Source organism: Eubalaena glacialis, chromosome 10 (assembly GCF_028564815.1).
Source record: "Eubalaena glacialis isolate mEubGla1 chromosome 10, mEubGla1.1.hap2.+ XY, whole genome shotgun sequence".
Lineage (NCBI taxonomy): Eukaryota > Metazoa > Chordata > Mammalia > Artiodactyla > Balaenidae > Eubalaena > Eubalaena glacialis.
The window spans coordinates 19,707,840-19,726,740 of NC_083725.1; the positions used below are offsets into that span (position 1 = coordinate 19,707,840).

General features: G+C 36.1%; 1 protein-coding gene across 1 annotated transcript in view; it reads left to right on the top strand.

Moving 5' to 3' along the window:
- The window catches only part of ATM (ATM serine/threonine kinase), a 143,577-nt gene extending 139,711 nt beyond the window's left edge, over positions 1–3,866 (top strand). Inside the window, exons 63-64 of the mRNA XM_061203887.1 lie at positions 2,755–2,891; positions 2,998–3,866. Of these exons, the coding sequence (XP_061059870.1) occupies positions 2,755–2,891; positions 2,998–3,181 (321 nt within the window). The 3' untranslated portion in view covers positions 3,182–3,866. The remainder of the gene's footprint in view (positions 1–2,754; positions 2,892–2,997) is intronic.
- The last annotated feature ends 15,035 nt before the right edge of the window (positions 3,867–18,901 follow it).

Consider the following 18,901-nt stretch of genomic DNA (forward strand, 5'->3'; position numbering starts at 1 on the left):
TTTGGTACAAAGAGAGTTAAAATGGGTCCCAATAGTGTGTTGATAAAGTTAACTCTAAGGCTGTGCTGTTCCCAAGGCTGGAAAAGCTTTCCCTTTTTCCCATATTATGTTCATACATATTGTCATTTGTTTGCCATTGGTGCTGCAGCAAGAATAAATGATAACATGGATGCCTCAGTAATGCAGAAATCAAGGTCTAAAATCAAAATATCTTGCTGTTTTGCATTTAAGACCAAAAAATCCAAACTTTTCAAATTAATTTAAGATCCAAAGAAGTTTAATGTATTCCCCAGTATTTTACTCTGTTCAATCTCAGTCAAAAGGATTTTTGTGTCTGGGTAGATGTGGGGGTTCCTTCAGTACCGATGTCCTGAGTTAACACTTGCTAGAAGAGGGTAGTTCCTTCAAGGCTTCAGAAGTTTTATTAGTTGAATGCCAAATTGCTCGTGAGCCTCATTCTTTAAAGAGTGGTAGGAGGTAAAGTTAGAGAGGTAATAGTGGGCAGGTTATTTAGGGGTTTCTACCTTAGTGTGAGGATTTTAGATTTTACTGAGTAAGATGGAAACTGTTGGGGAGTTTCAGGCCACTGCATCTCCACCTGCAATAATGGTGTCACTTATAAGCTTTATAAGCTTTGTGTATTTTACACTGATTTGCCTAATCTTCCCTGTATAAATCTGTCTGAATTTCCTGAAATAATTTAGTGTGGTTGTCCCAACCTTCCCAGCTGACCTCACTATGGACTTTGTGCCTTCAGCTTTAGCAGGGTACTTCTCAGGAATTTTGCTGGATCCCAATCCTCTGGAATGTCATTTCAGTCTCCTCTTTTGTAGTCATTACGTTTGCTCTGTTAGATTTCATTGAGCCACGGTCACTGTTTCTGATATAATAACAATTAAAACTTCTCGCTTCCTAACCCTCTTTAAGAACACTGTGACTTGACTGCATTTCCCTTTCCCTCTCAGTACATTTGTCTCTACTGGCGTTCAAGGTCTCATTTTCTTTTTCATAAAGACCATCCTATCTTCTAAGATTTTATCCATTCTACTAAGGTAATCTCTCCTTTTAACTCAGTGGTTCTTAGCCAAGTGCAGTTTTGCTCTCTAGAGGACAGTTGGCAATGTCTGGAGACATTTTTGATTGTCATAATTGGGGCTGGGGGAGATGTGAAGGTACTATTGACATCTAGTGGGTAGAGGCAAGAGATGCCACAAAACATCCTATACACACAGCCCTCACACCAAAGAAATATCCAGCTAAAAAATGTCAGTAGTGCCAAGATTGAGAAACCCTGCTTTAACTTAATGTGTATTCCTTTCTTGTTTTTGTTCAACCAGTTCTGTTTTGATAATAAAGCTAAAGTATATTTTTTTAATTACTCCAGTTCCTCCTTGATTCCAGAGTTGGCAAATATGATTCCTAACACAAGCCCTTGGGTTTGAAATAATTCAATTGTGTTGTTTCTCTGTTTCAACCAAAGAAGACCATATAGTCTGTTTATAATAGAGGCCCCCATTTCTTTTCATTAGTTGGTTAATAAAATATACGTCCCTTTTGGGGGTGAAACTGGTTTGGATCCCTGAAGTCTAAACCCATGTCAGTGCCCAATTTGAAGTCACATAGAAACCCTTAAATTTATGGACAAACCACATATATTCAGAGTCAGTCCGTCTGTATTTTTTAATAGTCCTGGAGGGTGCTCAGAACAGCATAAACAGATGACCAGTTTTTGGTACTGCTGATCTAGTATTTGTCCTGGAGTTTAACGTGTAATGCTAAGGGCATTTTATAGTATCAGACTGAAGACCTACCTAGAAACACAAAAAAGGCAGCAGCAAGAAAATATTCCAACTTTGTAATGCTGGAATATCCTGCAAAATCAGGCATTCCTCTAATTGAGTCTTCACTTATTATTAAGACCTGTATGGTAAGCATTTGCTGAGGCCTATTTAGAAAAAATTATGTGCTTATAAACACCAGGGGCAGTTAGCTGTTCTGAATTGCCGAGGTCAAAAAATACCTGTGACCTCACTTACTAAAATTTAGACTTAGAATCACTTGCTCTGGCCATGGCAGTTATTTTAGTATTCAAATTCTACTCCATATGTAGATTTCAAGATGCCAACCATAGCACTAGACCTTGGGTTTTGAGGAGTTTTCAATAAATTATACCTTTTTTTCTCCACCCAAATTTGGAACTAATTGAGTGGAAAAGAAAGAGCCTTAAGAATAAGATAGAAATCAAAATGTCAGGTTTATTACTGATACAACTGTTGGAGAATATGGCTTAGGAGTAAGGTCTAAATAGGCTTGCTACTGCTGTCCAGCTCCCACAATCTAATCTGTCCCTTCGTACAGCTCACCTGAGGGAGAGTTGGGGCCTGCAGTTCTCTGCTTTGGCAAATGTTCTTACCCAAGAACTGATCAAGAGGAGAGGGAGAAGGAAAGAGTAACTAATGCTTATCTGCTTTTAATTGATAAGTTTCACCCAATCAGGAAACATGGGTCAAAGGATGTCACAGTCCCCAAAACGGAGAAAGAATGAATTCAGATGGGAGAAAAATCCCAGAGCATCATGTTAGTATAGTTTCCTCCACAAGGAAACATGAAGCACATGTGATAAGTTTGCCCCTCCATCCCAGTCAACTACCATGTGACTGGCCTGTATTATTTTTATAATACTGGTTCTACTGTTTCTAAATACATCATCAAAATACACATTGTTCTTCTAATACGTTTGTCCTCTCTATCTAGGTCCTCCTGTATGATCCTCTCTTTGACTGGACAATGAATCCTTTGAAAGCTCTGTATTTACAGCAGAGGCCAGAGGATGAAAGTGAGCTCCATTCCACTCTAAATGCAGATGACCAGGAATGCAAACGAAATCTCAGGTGAGCAGTATTTGGGGAAGGATCTGTTGTCAATTGTTCAGATTCTCCTATTCCCAAGGCCCTTTAAACTGTTCCACCTCATTCACCTTTGTGTTTTTGTCATTAGTGATATTGACCACAGTTTCAACAAAGTAGCTGAACGTGTCTTGATGAGACTGCAGGAGAAACTAAAAGGAGTGGAGGAAGGAACCGTGCTCAGTGTTGGTGGGCAGGTGAATTTGCTCATACAACAGGCCATGGACCCCAAAAATCTCAGCCGACTTTTCCCGGGCTGGAAAGCATGGGTGTGATATTAAGCATGTGATTGCCTTTGAATTCAGCCTTTAGAAATTGTATTTTGGCCTTCATTTTTAACCCACCCACATACTTCAAATAGGTATTAGTATTGAACTAAGTAAACTTCTGTGTTTTTTAAAAAACATTTAATGCTTGCTTCATTTACCTAAAGATGCTTTGATAGTCTCAAGGAACAGTTTTCTCACACTTTAGAAATAAACAGTCAATCATGCTCTACTTCTAAGGTAAATGTTTATTTTTTCTTCTCAAGTGCATACTTGTATCATTTTCAGTAGAATCACTGACTTTTGCTTTAGCTGAAAATGCAAGCAGAAGGAGTATAGCAGCAGCGCTGGCAGATTTTTCTTTAGTAGGAGTTAGAACAAATAAATATACTGCTAGTTTTGATATAGCTTTTAATTAGAACTTGTTTCCTGGATATTATATATGAATGATAAAATATTAGCATATAAAAGGAAGAAAATAACTTTAAAATTGTAACCATCTATATACCATGGTAAATATGTTTGGATTTTCAGTAGTGAGATCACTCCGTGTTACTGAATAATGAAGGTGTTATGATATGGAGAACAAATTTCACAGACACAGTATGGTTACTATTTTTTAGAAATGTATATTAGACCTTCTCATTCTATTCTCTTTATCTTTTAAGCCCACTGTGTTTCCAGTACTTTATCTTTCTATGATGCCTTCATATCTGTCTTCTAGTTCATGAATTCTCTTATCTCTATGTAATCTCCTTTTTAAACTATTCATTGGGTTTCTCCTTTCAAAACTTGTTTTCCATTTCTAGGTATGTATCATTCTTAAGATTTGCCTATTATTTGTTTCATGATGTCTAGTTGGGTTTTTTTTTTAACTTTAAGTTTCTGTTGTTTGTATCTGTTGGTTTTTGTAATTGGTGGACTGTTTATCCATGTATTTTGTGATTTTAGAAGGTGAGCTTATTTTCAGCAGGACCTTCTCATGGGAATCTTGAGTGACCTGGGTTAAGAATAATTCCTTCCAGAAAAGTTTAATGCCTGGTTATGTCATAGTTCCAGGGCTATCACTGACAGAGGACCACTCTTTCTTTAATTTCTTTTCTTGGCTTCAGGGTTTCCTGACCTGAAGAGTACTATAAATTTACTGAGAGAAGACTCCCAGGCCAAGACAGACATTCTTCCACATTATCTCCCTGTGCTAGTCGGCAGAGTGTTGTATTGATGACTCCCCTTTCACTGAGAGTGTAAGCCTGAATGTGTCCCAACCTTATGGACATGAGGGGAGGTGCATTTAATTACTACCCACTGCCTTTTTAAAGTCCTCTTATAAATGTTATAGCTGAAATTCATAGGTTAATGAGATTGGCAAGTTTGCCAGGACAGCTAGAATATCAGCTCACACATCTACCTCTCTGGTTTTTAGTTTCCTTCTGAAACTGAAAATTTTGGGCCATAAGGATTTCCCCTTTCTTACAACTTCTGCTATGTGTTTAAAAAATATTTCTTATATCTTACCTAGCATTTCTGTGTGTACTGTTGGAAGGAAAGGGTTTAGGTATCAAGTTTGATATATAGCTAGAAATGGAACTCTTCTATCCCCGTAGTGTCATTAGATAAACAAATAAAACTACTGACTTGTCTGTTGGTGAATATAATCCTTCCTCCATCCTTAGGAAACTGTTCATCTCAGCTGCAGAGATTAAGAAATGGGTGATTGAACCTTGATGAATGAATAGGATGAATGAATAGGAAACCTATTTTTATTACCAAAGTGAATCAAGGGAATGTAGCAAACTTAGAATGTCTTTATTTAAGAAAGCCTTGAAATCTTCATGGGTGGAATAAGAAATTATCAGCTAGATGATAGTATAGGTAAGTGAATTTGTAGCTAATTCTTGCTGGTTGATGTATGTTATTCAAAGAGCTTTGAATAACATCATTAATCTACTCTTCAGCGTTGAATGGTGTGCTGTAAAGCTCCTGCCCTATTCAGATATTCTTATTAATGGCTTTGAAAAGCTTACCAGATTTTCAGATAACAATTAGGAAGAATAGCTAATTCACAGGTGATAGAAATAAGATTCTAAAGATTATGACAAGCTGGAACAATGTCTGGAAATGAATAAGATAGAAATTTACTGGGAACAAATGAGGAATGGTTAGGTTTTTAAAATATTTATGATAGAATATTTGTTGTATGCTGAGTACCTGACATACATTATATGCAGTGTCTTTTGCAAGATTAGTGATGTTATTCCAGTTTACAGCTGGGGAAAGTGAAATTTGGAAAAGTAAAATAACTTGTCCAAGGGCAGAACATAATAAGTTGAAGGTACAAGTTTAATATGGACAATCTCTAACTTGGAAATCTTTCAAGTGAAAAGAATCTAGGCTTCACCAGTCAGTTGCTCATAAGGTCAGTGGAAACCAAGGAGAGAAGCTACTAGAAAAGCAGATAAATTACAGACTGTTTGAACAGTTGTGTTCAGATTAAGGGAGATACTATTCGTTCCACTATTCTCTGTGCTGATCATACCACCCCATAGTATCTTCCTAATTAGTAGGTAAATAAATCCATGGTCATGATAGTATATACTTAAAATATATGCACTTAGAAATGCTAAAAATTTAAATATGGCCTAAAGCAAATAAAAGCAAAGAGGAAAACCTTTGATCTTCTTAAAGATTAAAGTAGGCTAGCGTTTAAATACATAGGAAGCTAGTGTACTGGCTTGAAATATGGACATATGTGCCACTTCAAATATTTTGGTTGTACCTTAATGAAATTGTATATTTCATGTAGATTTTTTTTTAGTACTATTGAATGTATTTCTTTATTACACTGTTACCTGTTTTAAAATAAATCTTAAAGAAAATGTATGCTAAGACTCATTCATTTTATTCAAATATTTGAGTGCTCTGTGCGCCAAGCATGGTGCTGGTTCGTAGGGAGACAACAGTAAGCAAGGCTGGGGTATACAGCAATTTACAATGCAGTGTGAACTGAGAAGCCTGCTACACAGGACCAGACCAGTATGGTGCATCTCACTCTAAATAATCTAGTAGTTTTTCTTGATTACCCTGTGACAAAAAGCCAAATGAATGTTCTTTTTGGGGGGGGGTGGCTAGAGAGTGATCTGGTCGACATTTCTAGAGTCTAAAAAATATATACTGGAAATGACAGATACAAAGATCCTAATATTCTAAATTTGAAGTTTGCATTCCACATATTTATTGTTTTTTAAAAATCAATAACTTCAGTCTTTAGAGTTTCAGGCTTTTTTGTCCAGTTTCTGAAAAAGTGAATTTTGCATAAATACAGTACAAAGTTTTCACAGAGATTAGATTCAGAATTTGGTGAGTAAGGTGAAAATCTAATGAAAATTATTCCCTGAAAAATCCCTTACTTTGCCCATAATGTACAACATGCATAATTTTTTCAATGTACAACAATATGTAAAAATACATACTTTTACACTAATGTACAATGTATGATTCTAAAGCAGTGGTTCTCAGGGGGTAATTTTGCTTCCCCACTCATTTGGCAATGTCTGAAGACATTGTGAGAGCATGAAACATTGACATATAGTGTTGAAGTTTAAGATCAGTACACATTTCCAAACCAGGAGAGAAATGGTCATGATTTGGCTTGTAGATCTTGCCTTGCTATAAGTGTGTGTTCATAGCTGGTCTACTATTAATGTGATTTGCTATTTTTAAAAATTGTGGTAAAATACACTTAACATAAAATTTACCATCTTGACCATTTTTAAGTGTACAGTTCAGTAGTGATATAAGTACATTCACACTGTAGTGCAGCCAATCTCCAGCACTCTTTTCATCTTGCAAAACTGAAGTTCTGTACCCATTCCACAACTCCCCATTCTCCCCTCCACCCAGCCCTTGGCAACCACTATTCTATTTTCTGTCTCTCTGAATTTGACTGCTCTAGCTTCCTACTATAAGCATTTGTCTTTTTGTGACTGGCTTATTTCACTAGCATAATGTCCTTAATAAGGTTCATCCCAGTTGCTGTATATCAGAATTTCCTTCTTTTTAAAGATGGAATAATATTCCATGGTATGTATAGACCACATTTTTGTTTATCCATTTATCTGTTTGTAAACACTTGGGTTGCTTTCCCCTTTTAGCTATTATGAATAATGCTGCTATTGAGCATGGGTGAACAGATATGTCTTCAGGACTCTGTTTTTAATTCTTTTGGGTATGTACCCAGAAGTGGAATCACTGGATCATATGGTAATTCTATTTTGAATTTTTTGACGGAAACACCATGCTGTTTTCCATAGTGGCTACAGTGTTTTACATTCCCACAAACAGTGCACAAGGGTTCTGATTTTTCCACATCCTCACCAACACGTTATTTTCTGTTTTGTTTTTTTAATAGTAGCCATCTTAATGCATGTGGAAGAGTCATTCCTGCAAGAAAAAACATTGTATACTTTATACAAATCCAATGAGTGGTATTGCAAGAAATAACGAGTTTTACTGGGGAAATATGTCCTTCAGTTGACAATTTTGAAAACCTCGTTCTGCCTTACTTAATGTTAGGTTATTTGAAAACCACCCCAAAATGTTCCCTAGTATTTGAATATTCACTATAGACTTATAATTCTTTGTAAATACTTAGTATTTCTTATTGCTTAAGCAACTTTTAAAAAATATCCCTGACTATAAAGAGTTGGAAGAATTTTAAGAGAGAAAATGGTAATCACTCAGCCTATTGCAGATTTGGTGGGTTTTTTTTTTACTTTATTTTTTAAATTGAAATATAGTTGATGTATAATATTATGTTGGTTTCAGGTGTACTCCATGGTGATTTGACATTTGCATACATTGTGAAATCACCTTGATAAGTCTAGTAGCTATCTGTCCCTGTACAAAGTTATTACAATATTATTGACCATATTCCTTGTGCTGTATATTATATCCCCCAGGCTTATTTATTTTATAACTGGAGGTTTGTACCTCTTACTCCCCTTCACCCATTTTGTCCCCTGCACCTTCTCCCCTCTGACAACAACCTCTGTTTGTTCTCTGCATCTGTCTGCTTTCATTTTGTTTTGTTTGTCTTGTTTTTTAGAATCCACATGTGAGTGAGATCATACGATATTTGTCTTTCTCTGAATTATTTCACTTAACTATACTTACTCTACCCTCTAGGTTCATCTATGTCACTGCAAGTGGTAATATTTCATCCTTTTTTTAAAGGCTGAGTAATATTCCATTGTGTATATATACCACATCGTTTTTATCCATTCATCTATTGATTGACACTTAGGTTGCTTTCATATCTTGGCTATTGTAAATAATACTGCTATGAACATTGGGGTGCATATATCTTTTTAAATTAGTGTTTTTGTTTTTTTTGAGGAGGTAAATACCCAGAAGTGAAATTGCTGGGTCATCTGTCAGTTCTATTTTTAATTTTTTGAGAACCCTCCCTAACTATTTTTCATAGTGGCTGCACCAATTTAAAACAGTTCACCAGGGTTCCCTTTTCCTCACATCCTCATCAACACTTGTTATTTGTTGTCTTTTTGACAATGGCCATTCTGACAGGTGTAAGGTGGTATCTCGTTGTGGTTTTGATATGCATTTCCTTGATGATTGGTGATGTTGAGTATCTTTTCATGTGTCTGTTGGCCATCTGTATGTCTTCTTTGGAAAAATATCTATTCAGGACCTCTATATTTTAATTGGGTTGTTTGGGTTTTTTGACGTTTAGTTGCGTATATTTTGGATCTATCCTTTGCAAATGTCTTCTATTCAGTAGACTGCCTTTTCATTTTGTTGATAGCTTTCTTCACTGTGCAAAAGCTAGTTTAATGTAATCCCATTAGTTTATTTTTGCTTTGGTTTCCCTTGCCTGAGGAGACAGATCCAAAAAAATAATGCTAACATCAGTGTCAAAGACCATACTGCCTTTGTTTCCTTCTTGGAGTTTTATGACTTCAGTTCTTAACCCAGTTTGAATTTACTTTTGTATGTGGTGTAGAAAAGTAGTCCAGTTTGATTGTTTTGCATGTAGCTGTCCAGTTTTCTCAACACCATTTATTGAAGAGGCTGTCTTTTCCCATTGTGTATTTTTGCATCCTTTGTTGTAGATTAATTGACCATAAGTGTGTGGGTTTATTTCTGATCTCTCTATTCTGTTCCATTGATCAGCCTATTTTTATGCCAGTACCATACTGTTCTGATTACTATAGCTTTGCAGTATTGTTTGTAGTCAGCAAGCATGATACCTCCAGCTTTATTCTTCTTTCCCAAAATTGCTTTGGCTATTCTAGATCTTCTGTGTTTCCATACAATTTATAGAATTATTTGTTTGGGTTCTGTGAAAAATGCCATTGGTATTTTGATAGGGATTGCATTGAATCTGTAGATTGCCTCTGGTAGTATGGTTATTTTAATAATATCAATTCTCCCAATCTACGAGCACAGTATATCTTTCTATTTGTTTGTGTCGTCTCAGTTTCTTTTGTTAATGTCGTATAGTTTCCTGAGTACACATCTTTTACCTCCTTGTTCAGATTTTTTCCCTAGGTATTTTATTCTTTTTGATGCAATTGTAAATGGAATTGTTTCCTTAATTTTTCTTTCTGAGAGTTTGTTGTTAGTGTATAGCAATGAAACAGGTTTTTGCATATTAATTTTGTGTCCTGCAACTTTACTGAATTCCTTTATTAATTCTCATAGGTTTTTGGTGGCATCTTTAGGATTTTTTTATATCTAGTATCATGTCATCTGCAAACAGTGACAGTTTTACTTTTCCTTTCCAATTTGGATTCCTTTTATTTCTTTTTCTCATGTGATTGCTATGGCTAGGACTTCCAATACTGTGTTGAATAAAAATGGTGAGATTGAGCATCCTTGTCTTGTTCCTGATCTTAGAGGGAACGCTTTCAGCTATTCACCATTGAGTATTATGTTGGCTGTAGGTTTGTTGTATATGGCCTTTATTATAATGTTGAAGTATGTTCCCTCTATTCCACTATGTTGAGGGTTTTTATCATAAATGGATGCTGAGCTTTGTCAAAAGTTCTTTTCTGCATCTATTGAGATGATCATGTGATTTTTATCCTTCAATTTGTTAATCTGGTGTATTTCATTGATTTGTGGGTGTTGAATTATCCTTGCATCCCTTGGATAAATCCCACTTCATGGTATATGATCCTTTTAATGTATGGTTGAATTCCACTTAGTAATATTGTGTTGAGGATTTTTGCATCTGTTTTCGTCAGTAATAATGGCCTGTAATTTTCTTTTTTTGTGGTGTCTGTTTGGTTTTGATATCTGGGTGTTGCTGGTCTTACAGAATAAGTTTAGAAGCGTTCCTTCCTCTTCAATTTTTTGGAATAGTTTGAGAAGAACAGGTGTTAACTTTTATTTAAATGTTTGGCAGAATTTACCTGTGAAGTCATCTGGTCCTGGACTTTTGTTTGTTGGGAGGTTTTTTAAAAGTATTGATTCAATTTCATTATTGGTGTTTGGTTTGTTCATATTTTCTACTTCTTCCTGATTCAGTCATGGGAAATTCTACATTTCTAGGAATTTGCCCATTTCCTCTCGGTTGTCCATATTATTGGCATATAATTGTTCATAGTAATCTCTTATGATCCTTTGTATTCCTGTGGTGTTGATTGTAACTTCTCTTCTTTAATTTCTGATTTCATTTATTTGGGCGTTCTCTTTTTCGTGATGATTCTGACTAAAGGTTTCATCAATTTTGTTTATCTTTCAAAGAACCACCTCTTAGTTTCATTAATCTTTTCTATTTTTTTTTTTTAGTCTTTATTTCATTTATTTCTGCTCTGATTTTTATGATTTCTCTCCTACTAACTCGGGGTTTTGTTTGTTCTTCTTTTTCTAGTTCTTTTAGGTCTAACTTTAGGTTGTTTATTTGAGATAATTCTTGTTTCCTGGGGTAGGATTGTATTGCTGTAAACTTCCCTCTTAGATTTGCTTTTGTTGTGTTCCATAGATTTTGGATCATTGTGTTTCTATTTTCATTCGTCTTCGGGTAGTTTTTAATTTCCTCTTTGATTTATTTAATGACACATTGGTTGTTTCGTAGCATGTTGTTTAGCCTCCCCATCTTTGTGTTTTTTGCAGTTTTTTTTCTTGTAGGTTGATTTCTAGTGTCATACCATGTGGTCAGAAAAGATACTTGATATGATTTCAGTCTTCTTAAATTTATTGAAACTTGTTTTGTGGCCTAGCATGTGATCTATCCTGGAGGATGTTCCACATGCATTGAAAAAAATGTATATTCAGCTACTTTTGACGGAATGTACTGTATGTATCTATTAAGTTCATCTGGTCTAATGTGTCATTTAAGGCCAGTCTTCTCCTGTATTGATGTTGTCGGATGATCCATCCATTGATGTAAATGGGGTTTTGAAGTCCCTACTGATACTATGTTACTGTCAGTTTCTCCCTTTATGTCTATTAATATTTGCTTTATATATTTAAGTGGTTCCTATGTTGGGTGCATCTATATTTACAATTGTTTTATCTTCTTTTTGGATGGATCCCTATATCATTAAGTAATGTCCTTCTTTGTCTCTTGTTACAGTACTTGTTTTAAAATCTATTTTCTGTGATACAAGTATTGCTGTCCTGGTTTTCTTTTGATTTCCATTTGCATGGAATACCTTTTTCCATCCCATCACTCAGTCTGTGTGTATCTTTAGATCTGAAGTGAATCTCCTGTAGGCAGCATATATGTGGGTCTTGTTTTTCTATCCATTCAGCTACTCTGTGTCTTTTGATTGGAGCATTTAGTCCATTTACATTTAAAGTAATTAGTGATAGACATGTATTTATTGTCATTTTGTTAATTGTTTGCTGGTTGTTTCCGTGGTTCTTTTTTCGTTCCTTTTTTCTTTTGCCCTCTTTCCTTATGATTTGATGGCTATCTTTAGGTTTATGTTTAGATTCCTTTCTCTTTCTTGTATGTCTATTATTGGTTTCTGGTTTGTGGTTACCATGAAGCTCACATATAACACGGTATAAGTTACATAATCATTTTAGTTGATCTCTTAAATTCAAATGCATTCTAACCAGTCTACATTTTTACTCCCCTATCCCAATGTTTAATGTTTTTGACATCATATTTTACATCTTTTTGTGTTGTGTATTTCTTTATTTATTGTGTATATAGATGGTTTACTACTTTTGTCTTTTAACCTTTATACTAGTTTTATAAGTGGTTGAACTACTACCTTTACTGTGTGTTTCCCTTTACCAGTGAGATTTTTCTTTTCATAATTTTCCTTTTTATAGCTGTGGACTTTCCTTTTCTGCTTAGAGAAGTCCCTATAACATTTCTTTTTTTTTTTTTTCTCGCCATGCCACGTGGCACGCGGGATCTTAGTTTGCCGACCAGGGATCGAACTCATGCCCCCTGCAGTGGAAGCACAGAGCCCTAACCACTGGACCGCCAGGGAATTCCCTATAACATTTCTTATAAAGCCAGTTTAGTGGTGCTGAACCATTTTAGCTTTTGCTTGTCTTTGAAACTCTTTATCTCCCCTTTAAATCTGAACGATAGCCATGCCAGCTAGAGTATTCTTGGTTGTAAGCTTTTTCCTTTCATCACTTTGAATATATCATGACACTCCCTTCTGGCCTACAAAATTGTTGCTGAAAATTCACCTGATAGCCTTATGGGGGTTTCTTTGTGTGTTACTAATTGCTTTTCTCTTGCTACTTCTAAGATTCCCTTTATCTTTAATTTTTGCGATTTTACTTTTTTTTTTTAAATTTTTTTCTTTTGGCCATGCCGTGCAGCTTGTTGGTTCTCAGTTTCCCAACCAGGGATGGAACCCAGGCCACAGCAGTGAAAGCCCGGGATCCTAACTCTATGCCACCAGGTAACTCCCTTTGCAATTTTAATTATAATGTGTCTTTGTGTGGACCTCTTTGGATCATCTCGTTTGGAACTCTCTGTGCTTCCTGGACTTGAATGTCTGTCTCTTTCCCCTCGTTAGGGAATTTCTCAGCAATTATTTCTCAAATAAGTTCTCTGCCCCTTTCTCTCTTCTTCTAGGACCCCTGTAATGCAAATGTTAGTATGCTTTATGTTATCTTAGAGGTCTTGTAAACTATCCTCATTTTTTAAAATTCTTTTTTCATTTCTCTGTTCAGCTTGGGAATTTCCACTGCCATGTCTTCCAGATTGGTGATCTATTCCTCTGTATTATCTAATCTACTATTGATTCCTTCTAGTGTATTTTTTATTTCAGTTATCTTATTCATCAACTCCTTTTGGTTCTTCTTTATATTTTCGAACTGTTTGTTTAAATGGTCATGGTGTTCTCCATTCTTCTCCAGAGTTCATTGAGCACCTTTATGATATATACCTTGAACTCTTTAATCTGGTAGATTCCTTATCTCTACTTTGTTTAGTTCTTTTTCTGATGTTTTGTCTTATTCCATTGTTTGGAACATAAATTTCTGTCTCCTCATTTTGCCCAATTCTCTGTGTTTATTTCTATGTACCAGGTAGGTTGGTTACATTTCCCAATCTTGGTGAAGTGACCTTATTTAAGGAAACATCCTGTGGGGCGCAGCAGCACACTCCTCTCTGGTTAACAGAGCTATATGTTCTAGTGTACCCCCTACGTGGGCTGCCTGTGTGCTTCTGTTGTGACGTGGCTGGCCCCAACCCCGCTGGCTGCAAGACCATGTCTTGTACGGTGGTTGTGGGCCCACTGGAAGGTGGGGTAGGCTTCCTATGTGGTTGTCTGTGTGACTCAGGGGCATTCGGGATTGGTGCTGTCCCACTGGTGAGCGAGGCCAGGTCTCCACATGGCTGTCTGTACAGCTGAGGCCTCAGGGTTAGTGCCAGCCTGCTGGTGGACAGGGCCAGGTCCCCAGCACTAATAGGCTAGAGGGAGGATTCCAAAATGGCACTGGTGTTACCAGTGCTAGATTAAGCTCCCCAAAATGGCTGATGCCTCCATCCCCAGGGGGAGTCCTGATTGCTTCTTGCTTCTCTGGGAGGTTCTCTAAGATCAGTAAGTGGGTCTGACCCAGGCTCCTTTCAAACTACTGCCTCTGCACTGGGACTCAGAGCATGTGAGATGTTGCATGCACCCTTTAAGAATGGATTCTGTTTCCTATAGCCTTCTGGCTCTCCCTAATGTAAGTCCTGCTAATTTTCAAAGCCAGACACTCTGGGGGCTCATCTTCTCAGTGCAGAATCCCCATGCTGGGGAGCCTGATGTGGGACTTGGACCCCTCACTCCTTGGGTAGTACTTCTGTGATACTGATATTCCTCCCTTTTGTGGGTCGCTGACCCTGGGTTGTGGGTCCTGACTATACCATGTCCACCCTTCCTACCTGTCTTATGGCTCCTTCTTTAATGGAAAATCTTTTCTGCTAGTCTTCAGGTCATTCTCATAGATAGTTGCTCTGTAAGTAGTTATCATTTTGGTGTTTCCATGGGAGTAGGTGAGTTCAGAGTCTTTGTACTCCACCATCTTGGCCCTCACATTGTGTTAAATTATTGCAGTGTAAAGCAACATGGACAAGTGGATTTCATAAACATCTCAAACATATTCATGGCATAAAAAGGCCAAAAAACAATGAAAAAAATCCTGATGAGTCAATGCCTTCTACTTCTAAGGAAGGCATACCATTGCTGCACGAACTCTTCCTGATATTAGAAGAGCCCATTTTATGAGGCAAGTATTACCCTTAAGTCAAAAATACAAGAATTACAAGAAGAACAATACAAAACAAAACTGAAGACCAATATCGTTCATGAATAGATGCAAAAGTCCTTACCAATATTAACAAGTCAATTCCACCAATATAAAAGAGATAATACATCATGACCAAATGTATGAAGTGTTGTACAAAGTGAGGGGGTTTCATAGACCAAAGTGAGCAGGAACAAGGAAGTTATACTGGGCATTGTCAGTTGGTTAGAACAGTTACTTCCCTTATATGGAGCAAAGGGAAGTCTTGGAGCCAGGTTAGGTAATTTTTGCTGAGCAGGAAAGTGCTGATTGGTTGGCCTAGGCCTACCTCTTCTGGGAGAGCCGAGCACAGAAATTTAAGTTTTGGTTTACTAACATGGGGCTTAGCATGAGCAACTCCATCTTGGGCATAGTCTGGACACTTTAACCTGGGTATCGAAATATTGTTGATGTTTTATACAGATGGCCAATAGGTACATGAAAAGATGCTCAACATCGCTAATTATTAGAGAAATGCAAATCAAAACCACAGTGAGGTTTCACATCGGTCAGAATGTCCATTGTTAAAAAGTCTACAAATAACAAATGCTGGAGAGGGTGTGGAGAAAAGGGAATCCTCCTACACTGTTGGTGAGAATGTAAGTTGGTGCAGCCACTATGGAAAACAGTATGGAGGTTCCTCAGAGAACTAAAAATAGAATTACCACATGATCCAGCAATCCCACTCCTGGGCATATATCCAGACAAAACTATAATTCAAAAAGATACATGTACCCCTATGTTCATAGCAGCACTATTCACAAGAGCCAAGACATGGAAACAACCTAAATGTCCATCAACAGATGAATGGACAAAGAAGGTGTGGTACATATATACAATGGAATACTACTCAGCCATAAAAAAAAAACAAAATAATGCCATTTGCAGCAACATGGATGCAACTAGAGGTTATCATACTAAGTGAACTAAGTCAGAAAGAGAAAGACAAATACCATATGATATCACTTATTTGTGGAATCTAAAATATGACACAAATGAACCTATCTATGAAACAAGCAGACTCAGAGACATCGAAAACAGACTTGGTTACCAAAGGGGAAAGGTGGGATGGAGGGATAAATTAGGAATTTGGGATTAACATATACACACTACCATACATAAAATAGACAATCAACAAGGCCCTACTGTATAGTACAGGTAAGTCTACTCAATATTCTGTAATAACCTATACGGGAAAAGAATCTGAAAAAGAATGGTTATATGTATATGTATAACTGAACCACTTTGATGTAAACCTGAAACACAACATTGTAAATCAACTATACCCCAACATAAAATAAAAATTAAGTTTAAAAAAAAGAAAAAATGGCAACTTGGACTCTATTAAAATTAAACACTTTTTGTCCTCAAAAGACATCATAAAAGAAAATGAAAACACCACCCACAGATTGGCAAAACAGTATCTGATAAATGGTTTGTTTTTAGACCATATTAAAAAAATCTTTTAACACAATATAAAATAAACAATTTAGAATTGGCAAAAGATTTGAATAGACACTTCACCAAAGAAGATACCAAGTGGCAGATAAGCATGTTAAAGATCTTCAATATCATAAGTCATTTAGGAAATGCAAACTAAAATCACAATGAGATGCTATTCACTATACATCCCCTAGAATTAAAACATTTGACAACACAAAGTGACAGAAACCAAGTGGAGCTACTTAAGTTCATTGCTGGTGGAAATGCAAAATGGTACAGCCACTTTAGAAAAACAGATTCTTATAAACATTTGCTAAAATGACCATATTATACAAGGCAATCTACAGATTCAGTGCAATCCCTATTGAATTACCAATGGCATTTTTCACAGAACTGGACCAAAAATTATTTAAAGTTGTATGAAAATACAGAAGACCACAAATAGCCAAAATAATCTTGAGAACAGAGCTGGAGGAATCAGGCTCCCTGACTTCAGACTATCCTACAAAGCTACAGTAATCAAAACAGTATGGTACTGGCACAAAAACAGAAATGTAGATCAATGGAACATGATAGAAAGCCCGGAAATAAACCCAGGCACATATGGTCAATTAATCTACAACAAAGGAGGCAAGAATATACAGTGGAGAAAAGACAGTCTCTTCGATAACTGGTGCTGGGAAAACTGGACAGCTACATGTGAAGGAATGAAATTAGAACAGTCTCTAACAGCATATATAAAAATAAACTGGATTAAAGACCTAAATGTAAGACCAGATAATATAAACCTCCTAGAAGAAAACATAAGCAGAACACTCTTTGCTATAAATTGCAGCAATATTTTTTTGGATCCGTCTCCTAGAGTAATGGAAACAAAGCAAAAATAAACAAATGAGACCCAATTAAACTTGAAAGCTTTTGCACAGCAAAGGAAATCCTAACCTAAATGAAAAGACAACCTACAGAGTGGGAGAATATATTTGCAAACAATGTAACTGACAAAGAATTAATTTCCAAAATATATAAACAACTTATACAGCTCAATATCAAAAAAATAACCCAATCAAAAAATGGGCAGAAGACCTACATAGACATCTCTCCAAAGAAGACATAAGGATGGCCAATAGGCACATGAAAAGATGCTCAACATTGCTAATTATTAGAGAAAAGCAAATCAAAATCAAATAGGTATCACTTCACACCAGTCAGAATGGCCATCATCAAAAAGTCTACAAATAACAAATGCTGAAGAGGGTGCGGAGAAAAGGGAGCCCTCCTACACCATTGGTGGGAATGTAAACTGGTACAGCCACTATGAAGAACAGTATGGAGGTTCCTTAAAAAACTAATTATAGAACTACCATATGACCCAGCAATCCCACTGCTGGGCATATATCTGAAGAAAACCATGGTTTGGAAGGATACATGCACCCCATTGTTCATTGCAGCACTGTTTTCAATAGCCAAGACATGGAAGCAACGTAAATGTCCAACAACAGAGGAATGGATAAAGAAGATGTGATACATATATACAATGGAATACTAGCCATAAAAAAGAATGAAATAATGCCATTTGTGGCAACATGGATGGACCTAGAGATTATCATATTAAGTGAAATAAGTCAGAGAAAGAAATATTATATGATATCACTTATATGTGAATTTTAAAATGACACAGATGAAATTATTTCCAAAATAGAAAGAGACTCAGACTTAGAAAACAAATTATTTACCAAAGGAGAAGGGGAAGGGATAAATTAGGAATTTGGGATTAACAGATACACACTACTACATATAAATACACAACAGGGACCTACTGTATAGCACAGGGAACTATATTCAACATCTTGTAATAAACTATAATGGAAAAAGATCTGAATATATATATATATATATATATATATATATATATATATATATATATATATATATATATATATCTGAATCACTTTGATGTACACCGGAAACGTAAAGCAAGTATTGTTCAATAAATAAATAAATAGATATTTAAACATAGTTATTGTTTACCCCAGCAATTCCACTCTGAGTTATTTCCCAAGAGAAATGAAAATACGTATCCCCATAAAGACTTGTACATGAATGTTCATAGCAGCTTTATCCACAATGATCCCAAGCTGAAAAAAAACAATTGTCCATCAACCTGCTGAATGTTTAAAGAAATTGTGGTATAGCCATGTAATAGAACACTAGTCATTAAAAAAGGAATGAACTACTGAAATATGCAACAAGAATGAATTTCAAAAGCATAATTCTAAAGAAGCAAGACCAAGAAAGACTACATATAGTATCATTCCATTTATGTGACATTTTAGAAAAGGCAGAATTGTAGTGATTGAAAGGAGATCAGTCCCAGGGGAATGGTGTGTGGTGGGTGGATTGACTGCAAAGATGTACAGTTTGGGGGTGATGGAAATGCATGATACCTTGATTGTGGTGAAAACTGCATAACTATATATATATATTTGTCAAACTGAATACTTACAATAGGTGAAT